This window comes from Falco rusticolus, chromosome 4 (genome assembly GCF_015220075.1).
Source record: "Falco rusticolus isolate bFalRus1 chromosome 4, bFalRus1.pri, whole genome shotgun sequence".
NCBI classification, from domain to species: Eukaryota; Metazoa; Chordata; class Aves; order Falconiformes; family Falconidae; genus Falco; species Falco rusticolus.
This window is the reverse complement of record NC_051190.1, coordinates 101,617,401-101,637,742: the sequence shown is the minus strand read 5'-3', so window position 1 is coordinate 101,637,742 and position 20,342 is coordinate 101,617,401. Positions and strand designations below refer to the sequence as shown.

At 42.5% G+C, this 20,342-nt stretch overlaps 1 protein-coding gene and 1 long non-coding RNA gene across 2 annotated transcripts in view; one reads left to right on the top strand and one right to left on the bottom strand.

Moving 5' to 3' along the window:
- LOC119147604 overlaps positions 1 to 3,880 on the bottom strand; it is a 33,176-nt gene extending 29,296 nt beyond the window's left edge. The window contains exon 1 of the long non-coding RNA XR_005104089.1: positions 3,623 to 3,880. This is a non-coding gene — a long non-coding RNA (uncharacterized LOC119147604). The remainder of the gene's footprint in view (positions 1 to 3,622) is intronic.
- Positions 3,881 to 4,653: 773 nt separating this feature from the next.
- STT3B (STT3 oligosaccharyltransferase complex catalytic subunit B) overlaps positions 4,654 to 20,342 on the top strand; it is a 52,845-nt gene continuing 37,156 nt past the window's right edge. The window contains exon 1 of the mRNA XM_037386533.1: positions 4,654 to 5,146. Within this exon, the coding sequence (XP_037242430.1) occupies positions 4,866 to 5,146 (281 nt within the window). The 5' untranslated portion in view covers positions 4,654 to 4,865. The remainder of the gene's footprint in view (positions 5,147 to 20,342) is intronic.

Genomic DNA, 20,342 nt, shown 5'->3' with positions numbered 1-20,342 from the left:
GTTCAGGTCATGGAAAAGGGAAATTAAGTAGGATAATTAAAACAGGAGAAGCAGAAGAGGAACATCAACGCATGTCTAAAGTCTTGGAAAGGAAAAGGAGAAATCACCAGTAGAACACTGTCAGGATTAAGTCAAGTTTCTACTGTTACTGAAATGCTAGATGAAGGCCTTGTCTAAACACAAGAGTTGGGCCGTTTTAATTCAAATCAATTAGAAACCTCGTTACAGTTACATAGGTGCAAAGCTCTTTGCAGACAATCTTGTATCAGTTTACAGCTGGATTAATTGATTTATGCATATCCACAAAGGGTTGCACCTGCTGGATTAAACTAATTTTAAAATTATTTTAAACTCATGTAATTTTGTCTATATGGAGACTAATAGATAGTTATTTTTTTAAACACATTAAACTTAGGAATTCTCAGGGATAATTATATGCAATAGCATTATGTTTTCTCTCATTTAAACATTGTCATAATTTTTAAACAATGATCATCCAAGCACATAACTGAAATCAGGCACCCTCTGCCACATCAAGTTACACTCAACTGTGCTATTTACATTGTAATATTCTGCAGTTCAGGAAGTACTGTATCATTAATCTCTATGGCCATCCTCAAAAATCCTTAACACCAAACTTGTTCATCTGCAGAACTACAAAGTTGGAACCTGAGCTGCTCTTCAAATACCTGTCTAAGGTACCTACTCCTGTTAAACACTGCTGAATCGTTGCCAATAAGGTTTGGTGAAAAGTTTTAATTTTTCCCACCAACCAGAAGCTTGTACTTCTCACTAATAATTTGTTACCGGATATGTCCATGTGCAATTTTTTCTGCAAAAATTTTGTTTGCCATTCTTTTAATAGCAGACTGAACACCAGTGACACATGGTAGCTGTGTTAAAGAACAAGGAGCTTTCATCTGAGATTTTCCTGTATGCAGCTCCACAACTTTCAAGATGCTCTGGTTTGTACAGCCATAACATAGATTCTGCACTTGGCATTATCCTCTGTTATTAAGGAAGCTTGGAAATGAAATATTTTTTTTTCCCCCTTAAGGCATTTGGCTATTATTTTACATGCTCAGAATAGAAATTTGATTTTCTATATGCAAAATGGTTCATAAATACTACACAAAGTCAACTCCTCAGTCACTAATTTGAACATTTTTGTTGGTTTTTTTTTTGTTTGTTTGCTTTTTTTGTTCAAAGAAAACACTACCACACAGTGGAACAAATCAAACCAAATCACCTCTAAATAAATGGAAGAGCACAGGAGGAGGGGGGGAGGGGGGCGGGAAGTAAAAAAAAAAAAGGAGATGAAAAACCTCTTTCCCCATCAAGCTATTAATATGGGTTGAATGCAGTTTTCAGTAAACATGTTTTGCACTTTCTCTACAGAAATGAACCTTCCATTGCTGTCATGGCGGTATAGTATCAAAATCACTGAATCCTTGCATCTAACTATAGGAGTCCATGAATTCCCATCTATTTACATTTCTTCGCTCAATCTTATTGTAAAACTACTAAAACTCATTTCATACAAAAATTCAAATATATTTACTGAAACACTAACAAAAGCTTTTACTAGAACTGTGCTTTTTCTGCTGCTAGATTTCATTGCCCAAGCTCTGAGGTATTCAACAGTACAGATTTTTGAACAGTTTGAAAATGAATAGGCAACAATATCATTTGTTAGCAACAACAAAGCAGCACTTTACCATTAGTCAGCATTCAAATAAATCACATTGTCTGGGCTTGTCTATGCTCTGAAAATTGTCTGATTTAACTCTGTCTGCATAGTCAGAATGATATAACCTCCCTGTTGGATGTAAAAGTTATAGCAGTGAAATTTAAAGTAAACACGATATAACCTTATCCACACCACAGTCTGCACTAATTTTTAAGTAAACCAGATTTCAAATCAAGTGAAATTAACATTGATACTGAATTTTACATAAAAATAAGTTCTGATATACACATTTTTTCCAGCTGACATGAATCATCAGTCCTTTTTGGCCCTTTAATATCAAGGGAAATGGTCGGGGAGGAAGACAAGACATAGGTATTCTATCTACACCACCACCATTTAAAGCAGCTCCTCTACTGCATTGTTAAGCTTGAACTGCTGTTATGAAAAGACAGAATCCCAACTGTGAGAATGGAAATACTGCATTGTCATTTCAGAAAAGTACACCAGGACTGAGCATGTTGTAAAATCATTCAATGTTTTAGAAAAAGACTTGATAGTTGCAAATTTCTGGTCATGTTTACTCTTTGTTCATGAACCAATTAAAAATAATAAATAATCCTTCACTTAAAATGCCAGTTGGTCAGCTCATTAAAAAGGCCTAACACCACTAGAAAAGGGTCAAATGTTTAACTTAAGTCAAACATATTGTTGGCCTATTTAAACAAGAGTAAGAAAGAACATGTATTAAAAAACCTCCAAACAAATTTAAAAAAATCCTACCAAACAAAACCCATAGTCTTTTAAAAGCCAGGTTTGGCAAAACTGAACCTCAAAATTTTCTGGATGCTTTCCTAAGCCTTATTCTAAAAAAAGTATGTAAAATGGAGTCCTTTAAGAGCCACAGTGTATCGAAGTGCTCATCTTAACACACACACACACACCTTACAATAACTCTGCTTTCAAACCTGGTGACCGACTCACAGCTGTTGACTAATGCAAGGATTGAGGAAAAATAATTACATGCTCTACAAATTGTTAAACAGTTTTCCACTAAAAGAACAACTTTAATAAAAAGGCTTCTACGTTGTTTATAAAGAACGTTGTTTTCTTCCTCTGGCAAATAAAATAAAACCAGAGGCAATAGCAAGGACTAATTAGAATGGTATTAGTTAGCTAAGGCCCAGCACATTCCCCAATGATATCAGTGAAATTGAACTGCAAATCTTCAGGACCTCTGAAGAGCCATGTTTGTGTATCAAAGGAAATGCCTAAAGCTGAGACAACAAAATCCAAGCTATTTAATTTGAAAAACACCACCCTACATAAAAGTCACAAAAGTTGTTGGTGTAAATGCTGTAAACAATCATGTTGATTTTTTAAATGTTGCCTGTGCTTAGTACCATGCTTCTAAAAGCAGGCAGTCTTCTGCCATCTCAGAGTAGAATGAAGGTCAGCATAACCATTCAAAAACCATGACTGCAATACATCAGTAACTTTTCATTTTCTTCATTCTCTTTGTAACCACTGGTTTCACAGAATATTTGAGGAAGTTACAGGACTCCCAAATAGCATTTCATTACAAAAATTACTAAAAGAGAAGTCACTTACAAAAAAAAAAAAAAAGAAACAAAAACAAACCAAAACACCAGTTTCCATTTGCTGGCCTCTGCCCCGGCCTGGAAGCGCTCCCAGCAGGGGCAGGTGGGCCCGGGCGCCCTGCAGGTGGCTGCCCCGGGGTGAGGGCAGCGAGCTGCCCCCGGCCTTGGCCAGGCTTTGCCCCCAGCTACCCTTCCCAGCTGCCTGAGGGGCAGGTTCTGGCACAACGCGTGCTGCGGCCAACACCGTTTCCAACGGGGTAATTACACGTTTGAAACAAACACCATCAGAGGGAAGCGAGCCCCAAAGAGGCGCAGTATCGAAGAGCAGACTCACAGCATGAGAGACAAACGGGCTCCAGAGCTGAGGGGCGAGCAAGCAGCGCTTAACGCCAGCCCAGGGCCCCCTCAGCGGAGGAAGGTGAGCCGCCGGGGCTCCCCGGGGACGGCTGGTGCCGCCGCTGCCACGCACGCCCCGCCGCGGGCAGCGCCGCAAGGCTCCCCTGAGAAACAGGGGCCGTTGGCGCCGTTACAACCGTTAGGGCAGCCCCCGCGCGCTCAGGGGCGCGGGCACGCCCCCGCCGCACAGACTACGACTCCCAGCAGGCTCCGCTCCGCCTCGCGCGCACCGAGCGCCCCCGCGCAGAGCATGCCGGGAGCGGTGCCGCCCCGCCGGCCCACACACACTGCAGTGCCCGAACACAGCACCAGGGGCCGCCAGCGGTGATAGCCGCTCCCGAGGGCACCCACGTGACTCGCTGGCCTCACTCCGATTGGAACAAACCGCCGCCAGTCACCGTTGCCCCCTTTCTTTTTTTTTTTTATTCCCACCCCTAATGGCTGGCAGTGAGCGCCTCCTCCCCTCCGCGCGCCGCCACGCCTTCAATCCCGCCGCTCCGATTGGCTGTCTGGTCTTGCCCCGCCCCTTTTAAATACCTGTCGCTCTGTGACAGGCCGTCATGCACTTCCTGTTAGCAGGGCTACTGCGGGGATTGGTCCCTCTACCCTGCCCCCCCACACTTCTGCTCGCGGCCCCGCCCCTCCCCGTAGCTCCTCCCGCGCTGGAGGGCGGCAATGTCAAACCGCTGGGAAGGGGGGGCCCGGCCCTCCGCCCCCCGCACCCGACCGGGCCCTCCCGCCTGCGCCCGCGGGGCGAACGCGACCCCCTGGCGCCCTCTGCGCGCCCGCGGCTCCACGGCTCTGCCCTCCGCCTGCGCGCACGGCCGCCGGCCCCTCCCCCCGCCCTGCGCCCGCCCCTCGTCCCCGCCCCCTGCCGTCACGGGCCCCGCCCCCGGGCTCGCGCGCCGCGCCGGCCCCCTCCGCCGCGCCCCCCGCCCGCCCGCCCGCCCCGCGCCGCACTGGGATGGTGACGGCGGCGGCGGGAGGCAGAGCTCGGCTGAGCTCGGAGGCGGCGGCGGGGAGTCGGTGAGGAGCGCTGAGGGACCGGGCGGGCTCCGCCCCTCCCCTGCCGAGCCTCCTTCCTTGCCCCCGCCCTTCCTCCCGCTCCGTCCCCCACCCACCCTCCGCCTCCTTCCCGCACGCGCCAGGCGGAGAGGCTGCGAGGGAGCCCAGGGTACAACATGGCGGAGCACTCGGCCCCCGACAACAAGCACAAACCCGCCGCCAACTCCGTGGCGCTGCTCAACAGCCGCGCCGGGGCGAGCGGTGGCGGCGCGGCGGCGGCGGCTGCCGGTGGCCCCCCGGCGGGCGGAGGCGGCCTGTCGGGGGGCCTGTCGCAGCCGGCGGGCTGGCAGTCGCTCCTCTCCTTCACCATCCTCTTCCTGGCCTGGCTGGCCGGCTTCAGCTCCCGGCTCTTCGCCGTCATCCGCTTCGAGAGCATCATCCACGAGTTCGATCCCTGGTGAGTCCCCGCCGCTGCCGGACGGGACGGGGAGGCGGGAAAGCCGCCCCCTCACGGGGCGCGCCCGGGGCGGGCGCCGCGCCGTCAGCCCCGGCGGCAGCGGTGGGGTGGGGGGGGGCGTCCTCAGGCTTCGCCCGCCGCGGCCGCGGGGACGGCGGGCGGCCCGCTCTGCCTGCCCGCCGCTCCGCCACTTCGCGAACTTGCGCCCCGGCTGTTCCCCCGGCCGCCGGGCGGAGGGAGCCGAGAGCCGCGGCCGCGCTGGGAGGAGGGAAGGGGGGGAGGCGGTGCGGGCGGGACACGCTGCGGCCGGCCGGGGGGTGCCCGAGGGGTCGCGGTGCGCGGCGACAGGCGTGAGGAGTCGTCGCGGGGCAGGGTCCGGCGGGCGGGCAGCGCGGGGAGCGAGCGGCTGTGCCGGGCGCTCGGGTGTCCCCGCGGGGCGGGGGGGGAGCGCGATGGCGGCGACCTGGGGCCGGGGCGGCGGGGCTGCCCCGGGCCCAGCGGAGCTGCGGCAGGACTCCGCGCCGCGCTGCCGAGGGGCGCGGGGAAAGTTGTGGCGCGGGTGGGGGCCGGGCGGGGGGTCGGGCGGGGAGCGGGGCTCCGGCCGCCGCCGCGAGAATGGAGCAGCTGTAGCAGGCGTGACCCCGTCTGGGTCCTTCGGTCGCCGCGTTGGTCCCCAGATGTGCGGGGCGGCTTCTCGGAGTGGCCGATCCTGGAGCCCTTGTCGGCCGTGGAGGGAGGAGGGTGAGGAATGCGCTGCAGGAAGTAATCTTCATAAAAGTGACTTGAGGGATTACGGTGAAATGGGTGACATGGATTTACTGCCAGGTGTTTCAGAGCTGTGTTTCTGAGCCCAAGGACTTGTGCTGTTTCCCACGCATCTTGATTTTTCGAAAGATTGCTTCCCCTCCTGTAGAAGCTGTCTGTTCTTTTCCCCGTTGGAGGGGACTGAAACCATTTTATGTGTAAGATCAAGAAATGCTGCACTCGCTCCTTCCAGCAAGGCAAAGTGAGAGATGACGGGACTGGTGGGGCAGGTTTTTTAATGTGAAAACGTCACAGTGGATTTTTTTATTAGTGGCTACTTCATCCTAGGAATCCCTGGTTTTTTAGAACTTGACGTAGGGTAAACAGCAGATGACTTTGGAATAACGAATTGTCTGGTTTTAATTTAAAATTTTATTTCTTGAGTCTTACTGTTAATTGAGTAAAGAGACGAGATGCTTCATTTTAAAATGCACGGTAGATGCTCTGCGTTAAACTGATCTGAAATTGTCACTGAAATTATCCACAAAGCATGGGCTCCACTTTGATAGTTTCAAAAGCACAACTTCCTCTTTTCTGGCTGGGTCCACCCCCCCTGCTCCCCCCGCCCCCACCCCCCCCCGTGTAATCCATTCACAAATCATGGCTCAGAGTAGTGGCTAGAGGACAAGGAATTGCTTTGTTTCTAAACGCTGTCTGAAGTAATACATGCTTTGTGATGTGAAAGCCAAATATCTCAAAATATCTTCAAAACATTAAATAATTGCCCATAATTTAAGTGGGGTTTTTTCTGCTAACACAAATGAATGGAAGGAATGCAAACTTTCAATTAATAAAGTTAACAGCGGGGGGAGGGAGCACAGTTAAACACATCTGCAATGAGAGTATGAACATGCCTGTGAAGTAGTTTTCAGTCTCTTTTAATCTAACTTTAAGCAAAAAGGCTTTCCTTTATCATGGAGGAAACTTTTTAGCACACAGCTTACATTTTTGTACAACTGTATCGGAATTTTACAGGAATTTTACAGCATTCAGTTGCAGAACTTTTGTTATTAAGCCGTGAAGGAAATCAAAATAGGTTCTGTAGGAGTTACGTTTATAATCATTACACGGTTGTAAAGATAAACTTCTGGTTTAAGCAGTGTATAAGTTGATGCAAAGTTATCTTCCTGAGTGTACAAACAGAAGGCGTTGCTGCCTGTGCTACCGTATGTATGTACCTTTGCTAATTAGAGAATAGATGAAGTTGACAAAACTCATTGATTTTACTGCAGGTTTCTGAGAGGCAGTTGAAATGTCAAGAATCATGCCAGTGTCATGTTGCTGCATGCCAGAAATGGTAGAGGCAAATGCACTTAAGTTAATTAGTAGGAAAGAGAACCTAAAATGGTACAAACGGAGGAAAACCAAAGGGCTTTATTGCAACAGCAATATTGGTGCAAAGAATAAAAAATGATGTTGCTCCTAAACTGTTGAGTAACTAGGTAGGAATGGCTTTTTACAGTTGTAAGGGTCTTACAAGTCTCAATCTAATGTGGGAAAGGAGCTTGTGAGAAGAGATTAGAAGCAGTGCTCTATTTTTATGTTTTTAACCAATTCTTTAGCAGCTTGTTCAGGTAAACTGGATTTTCTTTTTTTTTCATGACAGTGGCCATAGTCTTTGCTGGTGGAAGAGTTCCGTAGTTTTCTCCATTCCTTTGATTTTTCTGTCAGGCTTAAATAGGATAGCTTGCAGTGTGTTAAATCACCTGTTCTCTAGTATTTGTTTTGTGACCGAGAGGAAGCTGAGGAATATTTGATAACTGGTTTGCCTAATGCTCCTCATTTTATTCTTTTGAATGGAAAAATATTGTTGCCTCTAAGGTGTAGAAAGCTTTCCCCTTTACTTAGGAGTCCAGTTTTCCGTATGGACTTAAGAAACGTAAGAGATCTGGCGTGGGAGGAAAGGGAGATTTGCCTTGGGTTTTCTGCACATTAATTGAATCAAATACCACTTTTTTTTTTCTAGCGTCCCTTTCAAGCTGCGTTTCTGACAATGAAGTCAGGTTTTGATTCCAGGGTGTGTGTGTTTGCTCGTTTTGTAAAATTAGCCTCTGAGACTTCAGTTGGCATTTCTTCCAGAAATGACCACAATGTAATACAGTAGGCCAAGACAACAGAGAGGACAACTTTTGCTGTTGATCTCTGCTATAATACAGTGCCTGCATGAGGAAAATACAAACTTGTATTTTGAGGTCACCATACTGTAATTTACAAACTTGTAACCTGTTTGCCATTACTAGGATGACTTTTCCCCCCCCACACTAAACACCCCTTTTGTATAGTATTGCCACTTTATTTTGATTTATTTCTCATGTCTTGTTTAACTTCTGTACATCAGCTGGTCCAAAGACTTTGAAAAATGTGTGTGCTTTTTGGCAAGTCAGGTCAGATGAGCTGATATGTGAAGTCAGTCAGCACTGAGTTTAAGCTGAGCTATTGACAGGCATCCGGCATTTAACTTCAGGATTTCATTATCAGGCCAGGAACGTGAAAAATGGACAGCAATGGTACATTGGGATGGACAGGTTTCATGCCTGAAATTTGGTTCATCTGTTGGTTGGTTTGGCAGCTGTGTAGACCAAGAGCGTAATTTCTGTGCTACATGTATACAAGTGTACAGCAAAAACTCCTCATGAAAGTAGAACAGTGTGTTTAGCTCGGTTGGCAAGCGAGGTCATTCTTTCTGTCAGATGTTGCCTTAAATGCCAGCATGGGTGCTGAACCAAGGCAATAAAAATTATGGAGTACTTGAACCAGGACTATTTCCTATGCACTGGTTTGTCAAAAGTAAAGCTCCAGCATGTCCATGTGCTGTTTCATTTGGCTGCTCATATCATATATATACGCACATAATAATCTATATGTCTCTGTGTGTGTATATATGTGTATACATATAAGGTTAGATATATCTAGCAAGATCATTGCATCCTGATACTACTACTAAAATGGTAACAACCTTTGATACATCAGTAGTCTTCAGAGAGTGATATTAAAATAGTAACATTCATTCAGTTTGCACAGTTCTTAGCGTTGTCGCACGTGTAAGAACTGTATCTGAATCATTAATCATATCTCATGACATTAAATCAAACTTTCGTCCTTCCCTGAGAATTTTAACAGCTTGCTAAACACCAGATTAATGCCAGTTGCCTTAGGAGTGAAAGCTGGTTTAAGCTGGAATGAAGAAGCTCCTGTGTCTGCGCATGAGACCCTCTCCATACCAGTTTGCATGTTCAGGATGGAGCGCTAGTGTGACCTTTGTTACATTTGCCTACCTACTACTGCCAGGAATCTTGTTTCCTATTGTCCTGGTACTGAATAGCACTACCACAATCTCATATATGTCTTTGCCTCTTCCAAACCAACATCACCGATTGCTCAAACAACCAGCTTTTTAACTGTCATCAGGGTGACTGTTGTTTATCAAACCTCACTGAGGTAACTTAATTGTGCTAGTGGGAAGTATGGTTTATATATATGATAGCAATCCACCTTCTTATCACTGATACCACCATTGACTGTTAGCAGACTTTGGTGGATGGGGATGAACTGGTGAAAATAAATACGAGGTTGGTGTCATTGCTTGCACTTCAGAGGCAGGCAAGTTAAAGGAAGTTAGGATTTTATCTTGCACGCAGCCAAAAAGACAGGTTTTGCTAGGCTCAAATCATGTTTGCTAGATGGATTCTTGAGGTGTTAGGAACTTTTTAAAATGAAAATTTAATTTAACACCTATAAATTTGATATGAAAGCTTCATTAAAATATAAAGTGTGACTCAAGTGAATATTAGAAGTGGTGTATAGAACTGATCAAACACCGGAGGTTGTGTAAATGCATTAATTTCATTGGGAGAGAGTAAGGTTGTGGGTTTGTGTTGTAGTTAGCTGATTCAATGGTTGCCTTCTGGAGTAGGAGTTCTCCTCTATCACCCACAGTGCAGTCCTGCTTTTTTCTTTGTGCTTCCTCTAAAGCAGTCACGGTGGGTTGATTCAATGAGATGAATTGTCAAAATACTGTAACATTTGAGTTCCCAGAGCCTGCCCACCATCAGTTTTTTTGTTGCAGTTTATTTTCTTCTTTTTGAGGAATAGTATGAATTTTGAGAGGGAATGTAAATAGCAACTGGTTTTAGAGGGTAAACTGGAATTGAGTGATAGGGAGGAGACATGTATACATATAAGAACAGCTTGTTAAGATACTGGAGCAACAGGAGTGACAAAAGAAGGGGTATGTAGCAGTGAATGAGAGTACTTTAAGCTGATGTTTGTAAGGGGGGGAAAAATGTAAAGAGGATGCTAGTGTTCATAATCTCAATCAACAATGCGCAGTGTGTAGGCTCTGGTCAGATGTGGTACACCCAGATAATACATCTGGCCATTGCTTAGCTGCTAGAGACTTCTTCCTGGGCAAATAGACAGCAGATAGCGTGGTAAATGTGTTCTTGAGGGGTGGCAGCCACTGTCATTTCCAAACTGCTATCCTTCTGGAGGCTTTCAACCCATCACATAATCTTGTCAAAGGTGAGTACGTGGATGTGGATCTGTTTAGGAAACATTTCACTTTAGGGTTCTTTTCCCAAACACTCCCTTTTGTTTATAATCTCCAACAACCTCCAGACCTTGGGAAAGCATTTGATTCCAGTCCAGTTTTAATATAGTCACTTTGGATTGATTTTGAGATGTTGCAAATGTCATGAGATTCATATTAAAAACCTAACTACAGCGTCTTAATTCACAAGCTTTTTCATTCTTTGAAATAAGAAGTAATCAATCTATTTCTATTTTATAGGAATATATTTTAAAAGATTGTATACTTTTAATGAACAGTTGGATTAAGTGTTCTGTGACTTTTTTCCTAAACGTAACATACCGACATACTACATTTGAATGATGGAAGTTTTTCATACCCTAGTAATACTAATAATTTTAGCAGGATTTCAGGTAGCCAGGTAGCTCAAACTCATTTCACCCATTTTATTATAGTAGGAAAAATATTCTAGTATAGTCTCCAAAGTGATTTAATGAGGCCTTTCTGTTCATGAAGGGCGAGTTCAGAGATTTTTATGTTCTTGAAGAGTAGCCTGCCAGGTATCTTCCCCTTCCCTCCTCTTTAGTAGGGAAGATCCAGATCAGGCATCTTTTTTGATCCCGGCTATTGCAGTATAAAGTCGCTTGAGAAACTTGTTAGCACAGGTCAGTCCCTGGGTTTTGGGGCTTTCTAGATTACAAGTCCTGTATGTCCAGGGGCTTGAACAGCCTTTCCTTGTTTATGTACTTGGAGGGTGCTGTTTTGAAGCCAAGTAAACTTTCTAGAAGGTCGATACTGTGTTAACAGTCAAGATGTGACTGCACTGAACTCCACTGCTTAGGAAATTGCAAAAATAGGTAAATATTTTTTAAAAAAATTAATGGAAGAAGGGCAATCTAGAAAAAGAACGTTGGACAGAGTTGAAGGCATAACAAAGACTGTGCTTTGTGAGTGGGGAGACCTTGGGCTAGATTTGATCAGTTAGTCTGCAGCCAGAAAGCAGTTCACCGTGTGGCCTCATAAAATAACATTAATGTAAGAATGAACCTTCTGCTCCATCTCTGCTATTGTTTTCTACCATCTTTACTTAGCAGGTAGTGTTTCTTTTTTCACTTGCACAATTTGTAATTAGGGTGAAAAACTCATCAGGCTTCACGTGGGTACAGTAGTGGGGTTGTGAATGAGAAGGTAAGCAGGGCAGTGTTCATAAAACACATGCGGAGTATGGTTGAGTACAGAGACTATCCCTATAGTCTTCTTTTGGAAAACATAGGAGTAAGACAGAATGCTTGCGAAGTGTTGCCCCTTTTATTGATTTGTGGATAGCAGAATGAAACTTGAAAAGGAAAATGTATTGGAATGTTTTATGGAGGCTGGGTCGAACTGAATGGGCAAGTTTAGCTTTTAATGCCATGGGACTTTTTTAGAGGGCCTTCAGTGAATACTCACAAACACTTGACTAGCTACACCAAATGCTATGTTGAAAATCCTTGAATGGACTTTTCTTGGCAGATACCCTATTATTTGAGTGGCTTAATATGTTCTGGTTTTTAAACAGAAGTTTGATTACATAGGGTTAGGGTGGGTTATAAAGGTTACCTTTTGCTTCCTATCGTAATTCTCTTTAATAGTCTCTGGTTTTGGCAGCCTGTAATCCTAATACGCTTTTAAATTTCTCATGTTGAACTGGTGGGGGGAAAGTGAGTAAAAATTTTGGACAGTAAAGCTAGTGGGGAAAATGCAAAATCCTATAGGTAATGGGATGGGGCTAGTCTGGGTTTAGGGAGGCGTATCTCTTCTGATTCAGTCAGGTTATTTCCCATTTAATGTCAGTCTGTGCATGTGCTGCAGATTTTCCTCCTTAATTTTTGAAAATTCCACTCTGCAAGCCCTTTGAGGTACCTTTGTACTAACTTTTAGGGCTAATCTTAAGGGCTTCTTTCTACTCGGCAGAGCCATTAAAGCTGCTGCTTTTGTACCCTGTACCCTGTAGCAAGGCATGTGCAGATGTTTTTATTATTATTAACACCTTTAGCAAAACTTCTAACCATCAGCCTTACCACTTGCTTGCAGAACAAAGTGAACTTAGGACAAGTATTGCTATAGTCTTTCTGTGCTTCACGTCTGCAGTAAAATTTATAGTTTGTCCTATGGATAGACTTCATTTCTGGCCCTGTAGCTGAGCAGAGCTTGTGACCTGAGCTGTTGTTGACGATCAAGCTGAGGTATTTTTAATGTGGATGGATGGTAGGTCTGGGCTTGAGAGGTACTGTGAAATTGACCCTAATGTTGCACCACACCTCAGATAAGTTGAAGCAGCCTGAGGAATGAATTTAAGGATATAGATACAAAGAAAATAGATCAGCTTCTGTATTTCCCAACTTACTGCTACTCTTTCCCAGGCTAAAAGCTCCTTTGGCATATGGAGAATTAAATGCTTCTCATACTTCAAAAGTTCTTGCTATTAAGTGAGGCAATATCCCTGTGCTTTAGAAAAAGAAATTGTCTTTTTTAAACAAGGATAATTGAGTGTTTGTACATGAGCGCTTCTCAGAGCGGGAAGCGGTATTTAAGATGTCTGTCTGCTATGGGAGACCCAAGTCCAGTATCATATGCTACTTCTTAAAGAGCCCATCTAATATGAATGACTGGGGTATGTGGGCTGTAATGATAATTACTTCCAGGTGTTACAGTGATTATCATATAATTTTCTATGGCAGTTGATTTATATGGGTTATGGTAGGTAAAGAGCATGTTGGAATTCTGTTCAGCTGGTAATCTATGAAGATAGAGTTGCAAAATACCTGTTCAAAACTTTCCTTACTTAAAATAAACAAACAAACAAAAAACCCTTGGGAAACTACATTACAACTGAGGACGCAAGTTTGGCTTGATTACTGAGTTTTGGTGGTGTTCTTAATGAGATTGCTATTATCTTCTAGACCATTTTACACAGTAGTATTTACATTTATTTGAAAAGAGTGACTCGCTGTATTCATAGGCACCATCTATCCTGTTTGCTGAATAGCAAAGGGATTTTGCAGAAAGGAAAAATTGCATGTAATTGTAATTTTAAACTGTTCTAGAACACATGGCTGGGCAGCTTTTGTGAGTGCTTTGCTTTATTTTTTTCAGTCTCTGTGGGGTTTTTTTGTGATTGTTATATTATAAATGGTAGCTAAATCCAGCAACAAAGAGTGTGATTTTATTTACTTTTATTCCCATCATCTTTGCAATAGATGGACATTTTAAGGAACGCTAGGGGTGGAAAGTACCTGTTTGAGGATGCAGCTGACTGGGAGGACAGTGTGTTGAACAGAATACTTGTGTGCTATAACCAGAGGATTTGAAAATACAGCAATTAATTTTCTTGTTGCAGAAGCAAAACATAATAAAACCAGGCCTACCTGTCCTGAATACTTTTCTTTGTTTATCCAGCTTTTTTTATTTCTGTAGTCTATTGCATATGTTGAATGTGCTTCCTTCCTTCCTATTCTAAACTTATCCCAAGTGACATTTGGAAGTTCTGTTGAGTAACTCAGAATTTCATAAATATTGTTTGGAATGTATATCTTGAAAAAGGCAGTTCAGGTTTATAGTTTGGGTATTAAAGGCCTTTAAAATGCCTTTATTTCTTTCTCTGGCAATAGATAAAATGCCTTAAAGTTGCAATTCTTCTAATTTAGAAAGTCAGCAAAACAAGATTGGAGCTTTGGCGTTATTATATTGATGTTAACAGTGGAAGTAAGTGGGCATCTCTTTGGCTTGCTTTACTGTAGAACAAGAAACATGAAAGCCAATGCAGTGTGAGTTTTCCAGGAATCTGGGTATCGCTGCTGTGTTTTGACTGGTTTCTCTTATAGAGGTGACTAGAATGATTTATCTAATGTCAGATGTCTGAAGTAGTATTTGAAAAACTGTTGCATATGTCTCACAATTCATTTTACTCTGTAACAGTTTTAATCTTTCATTTGCCAAATAGAAAATGGATTTTGACACTGGAGAGGCTACCTTAAACATTTGCAACATTATCCTAATTTGTGATGGCTCAGGTCAGCTAGTGAAGACAAATGTAATTTTTCTCCTATGGCTTAATATGTTCAGGATCCAAAGAATTTCTAGTGCTTTAATTTTGTAATCCTTCACTACTTCACCAATGCTTGCCCCACCCTCCCACAGTAAAGACCAGTTTTTGCTTGGGAGAATACTGGATGATATGGTTTGTGTACAGTATGTCATGCTTATAGTTTCATCACTGAATTGTATTTTCTGGCTTTTGCTTTGGTAAGTCAACTTCAGGATCCCTTTTTCCTTATGCTTCCATCATACTGTAGTTTCAACACAACATTCTTACCTATGTGGCATCATGGGTTTGCTTTGTGATAGTATATTTCATACAGTACAATCTGCTGTCTTCTTTCAGGGCTGTCTTCAAGAGGAAAAACCCACAGAACAGCTTTTAAGTATCAGTTGAATGGTGCTTTTACCTGGGAAGTTAAGCAGTGTTGTCTTCTATCTCAGAATCCAATATGCTGTGCTAGAGTACCTGTGGATATTATTTCCATGTTGGAAAACACATGGTAGATGATTCCAAAGGTTCCTTCGAGAATGTCCAGGAAATGACTGTGGCTGATAAGACAGCTGTTCACAGTGCTTTGAGTAGAGCCTGACTCTGAATATCTACAATATGACAAGGTGCTCTAAGCTTGTCTTCACCGGTATAAATTGGCCTTATTTGCATCTAATCAAGTGGAGCAGTTTTCCTGAATTTTCCATCATCTCTTGTATACTTCCTCAGATAGTTCTCTGCTGTGTTAACAAGTTAAAGGCAATGTGCAGAAATCTTGTAAGTGTAGGTGTCAGGATCTGCAGCTGGATGCAGGGAGCGAGAAACTCCCCTCTTCCAGTGGTGCTGAGCTACTGTATTGGCACATCTTGTACCCTGATCCCATCTCAGATATCCAGGAGTTCCCTGACCAACAGGTCATGGGGTTATCGAGGGGTGAATGTATCAATAGTTTCTGTTAAAGCTCTTCTGCTGTGCTGTAACTGTTTAAAAGTTCTGCCAGGAATAAGATTGTCATTGCTTAAATGGTTATATGGGATGTTGGGGATCTAGAGCTGAATCCCGGTTTTGAATCAGGAAGGTTAACTCTAGTTTTCTAATTTAAATCTGCATTTGTGAAGAGGGAGTTGAGAGGGCATACAGTCCAGTGGGGATCGGAGTGTGAAAGGTCCTGGAACAGCCCAATTTAATTCATGTCTGGAGGGCAAGGGGGAGAGAAGATTTAGGATTGTATGACCTAAGAACTATCCCTTGAGAACTTCTGCTAGGTCCTTCCCAACAGCTCTCATGTATCCCTGGCAATATACCTCTTTTCAGCGCTGCCTGAACAGCCACTGATCCTACTGCTTTACTATCTTTCTTTCCCCGTTCCTTTTCATCAACAACCAGATATTCATTTTACCTTATCCCATTTCGTGTGGCAGTGGAGGAGAAGAGTAAGGCATGGTACCTCAAGTCAGTACTTGTTATTTGATGAAGTGGCATTAGGAATTAAACTCATCCCTTTTACTGTTCATTAGTGTAAGACAGAAGGGCTATAACTATCAAACTGTGTAGTAATGTAGCCAGCTGGTCAAGGAGGTGGTGTGTTTTGGAAAGGACGTGCTCCTGGACATAGGATAGAAGAGACAATGGTGGGTGTAGTCTTATTAATATTTCTGTAATAGCGTTTGTGACAGAAAGCATCACAGCTTATAAGCATATGTGTGTAATATTAAGCCTCGCTCATCCTAATAGTGTTCCCCCTCCTCCACATTTGTATTGTATTGTATTTTTTTTTAAATCCCTTTAAGGTCACTTCTGAACATGAATTGGATTTTACTAAGGTGTGACAGAGGAGCACAGTGAAATAGTTTGATAGGTACAGCATACTAAGACTAAGCAATGCTACAAATTCCATCATGTAATGAGAAAACAAACATGCAACTTTAATTGTACAAGGCAGGAGTTTAATATTAATTATGAATACTGTCTTAAACGCTGAGCATTATAGTCACTGCAGTGCACTTAATCTGTAGTGTTTCTGTGAGGATACATAATAAAAAACAAATAATGTTTTATTATTAAACTTCTGTGTTTCTTGTGTGTAGTCTTTTAAAGAAATGTTGGTAACCTTTAAGTACAATTCTGAGCAGGTTGCATTAATTCAGTGAAAACTTGCCTTTTTAATTTTTTATTTATTTAGACATACTTGAAACATTATGAAAAATATAAATAAAATGTAGTAGATAACTGATTTTAAATTCTGCTTGCCATACTTATTTCAGAATAAATCAGACACTGAAAGTGGGTCAAGAATGCAAAATATGGTTAGAAAGATAAACTCCAATCTGTGTATTGAAGGGAAGGATGAAGACTACTTCCTGCTGTCATCTACTTTCCTGGTCTTTATTTTATTGGGGACATCCTATTGCTGCACGAATTTCCTCTAGTGTAAGAATATGCAGTCACTTTGCAAACAGCTGGAAGTGTTTCTGCCCTCAGCTGGCAGCCACCATCCCTTCTGTTGGACTGTAGTAATAGATCATGTGGAATAAATCAGGTGAAATAGTTCAGGCCATCCTTAGATTGGTTTGCTTTTTAGCTGTGATTTAAGCTGACTTGTTTGATTTGGGTACAGAAGCGAATTAGGAGTGCTTCTGCATTCCTTTTAACTAGCAAAGGTCAGTTGAAGGATAACTGCCACAGTTAAATTTGGGTGGGTGTGCAATTTAGTACATGGCAGCCTGGAGTTTTGATTTCCCCCCTGCCTTATGCTTTTGTACTTTGGGCTATATTCATGCCTCTTTCTTTTCTGCTTTATTTGATTAGGACTTAATTAGATCTATCTCTAGGTTTCTGCAAACCCTGGGCATATACTTTGGTTTGTTCTGCAGGTAGCTTTATATGTATATCTACGTGCATACATACTCACAGCAGAAAATTGCCTGATCCCTGCTACATGCCTGGTGAATGCAATATTTATGTCTATTTATGCTAGGTTACTGGAGGGTTAAGCAGAATTCCAGCAGATGTATTTGTTAGCTAAAATTAGGTCTTTAACCCAGCCTCCATCACTGGACAGAAATTGTTCAAGTTAGATAGACTGGCTGGTTCTGCTCTAATGATGCTTTCTTTGTATAATCCACTCTGAAACATTAATTTTTATGTTTTCAGCAATCATTGTAGTAAAAAGTCAGGAAGTCAACATTGCAACAGATGGAGTTGAACAGGTGCCCAGCTTCTCCGACTAAACATAATTTACATACAGAAAGGACAATTGGAAAAAAGTGTAGTCATAGAATTCAGGTAACTAAGAGCTAGTTGCAAGAGGAAGAACAGGAGGTGCATTGAGAGGTATACTAAAGAGCAAATATTTAAGGAACAGGAATATTGGATGAAACTATCTTATTTTAACTCGCTAAACTGACTTAGACCGCTGACATGCAACCACAAAGCTGCTGATTCTTTTAATTTCTGTGTGCTAACAAAAAACTATGTTGACATAATATATACAGTGGTTTGATACCTAATGTCCAGTTCTGGCTGGACCTACTCTTTCTCATGTTACATGGGAGTTCAAACAACAAGTTATAGGTTATTGAGGGGTAGATGCAATAGTTTCTGCTAAAGCTATTCTGTGTTGTTATAACTGTTTAAATGTCCTGTCAGAAATAAGATTGTCCTTGCTTAAATATTACATGGGATGGTGGGGATCTAGAGCCTTTCTAATGGCCCTGTTTACTTTTTACTATGTCTTCCATTTTACAGGGTAGAAATCTAGTGTCCAGACTGATTCCTTAATTTCACTTAATGAGAAGTAATTGTGAAGTTGGTTCAACTGCATTTTGGTGTAGTTAGTACTTCCACAGTTGCCATTACATTGTAGCATATATATTTTATTATGCAGCAGAGATTATGACTGTGCCACGTACTCCCAAATAGTTAAAATAGAATGAAAGTATCCACAATGAATAAGAAATTTCCTTTACTCTGTATTTCAGACTATTACAAAAATTAGTATGCTTTTCTGGATATGTATTAGATCTTGTTACAGAATAGCAGGTAGTGTGTTTGAGATCAGTTTAATAAGAGTCCAGAATAATTGTCGGGGTGTAACAGATTACTTTGTTCTGTAGTAGATAACCAGGAAAAAAGTGGCTTGGGAGCTAGCCGTCCTTCTTGTGAAGCAGTCACGTTCAGCCCATTCATTTCTAGTATCACATTTTTTTACACACAGAGTATTTTTCTTCTTAAAATATATTATTCAGCTAATAGCCTTTGAGTTGCTTTTTGCCAACCAGGTTCTCATGTACCAGCCTTTAACTTAGAAGGTCCTGAAGTTAAGCTGCCTCCATCATGTTAAAAACAAGTACAGTATGAATCTGTTTCATCTGGAAGAAACATTCTTTTTGAACATTAATTTGTTGCAAAGCCCTCAGAGTTGCAAGATTGGAGGCTAATGCTCCACAAAGTAGCCCAATAGCACTCAGAAAGAAACAGACCTAATGCTTTTAGGGCCTTTTGAGTTTGTGGTAGTTAATATTGTATTGAGCAGAGAAGTGATGCCTCTCAAGAAGCTGATGCTGTCAAAATATATGGAACCAGTATTGCTGTCAGTATTGACGCCCGTCATGGTGTAGTATCTGCAGTGAAGTGCATGTCCAGTAGAGAGGAAAGTCAGCATTCAATTTTTCCCTGTAGGAATTTCAAATTATTCTTTTCGTATCTTATCAATGAAACCTCTTGGGAATTTTGTCTGTCCAAAGAAAAAAAAAAATCATCGCTTTCTTCTTAGGTGTAAAATACTTTTAAATGTTATGAATGGCAGACTTCACTGGCAAAGTATGTCTTTTAGTATTGATAAAACTGGCACTTATCTTAATAATTTGCCTTGAGGCATGGAATAGTTCAAAAGCAAGACAGAAAAAAGTGGTGAAAAAGCCTAATAGGCATTAGATGAAGTTTCTGAAACTGTAGGCAGATACATGCCCACTACAGTGATGATGGGAAGCATATCATGGCTTCAGATGTGGTGTATTGTATGAAAAGTATAAGCTGTGGTCATGGAATTCTTTAAAAAGCTTGCAGCTCTTGAGCAAAAATGTTGAAGATGCCCTGGGCTCTCTGAAGAAGTCAGAGCAACTGTATGCTCCCTTTAGAATTTCATATCATTAAGCCACTGGCAGCGTGCAGTTACTGATTTTAGCACTTGCTAAGCGTGACATCTTACTGCAGACAGTGAAAATACCATGCCAAGTAGTGGCAGTAGGAATGCTGTAATCCTCCTTAAACACATTGGGGACATTCTGATATTCTTAATGGTTATTCTATAACTATTCTGGTATTTTTCAGGCTTTCCACTGAACATTAGTTGAATGTTAGACCTGAAAAAATAGGTGCCTTTCTGGTTGTGCTATGCAGCTTTTTTTTTCTGCCTGGGCTGTTCTTCCCCATCGGGAGCTATTCTAATGGTATTACAAACAGTTTCATTGCTTGGCTGGATTCCAGGAACAGAATCTTCATCCTCCTTTGACTCAGAATTTCCATCTTCTGAAGTTAGGTGGCCACATCACTACAGAACTCCCTGACATTTTACTGCATCAGCATACTAACTATCCTTTGTATAACAAAGGACTCTTCGCCCCATTTTTCTGTGTGAGTGTGTTTGTTCAGAGTTAGGAAGTCTGAAATCAAAAGCAGGACTGTGACCAATTTTGAACCCGAGGAAACTCAGAATGGTAGTCCTTCTGCCAGTTTTCTTATCAAACACTAGACTTCTGGTTGACAGTCAACTTCCAGGATGTGTATGTCTCTTT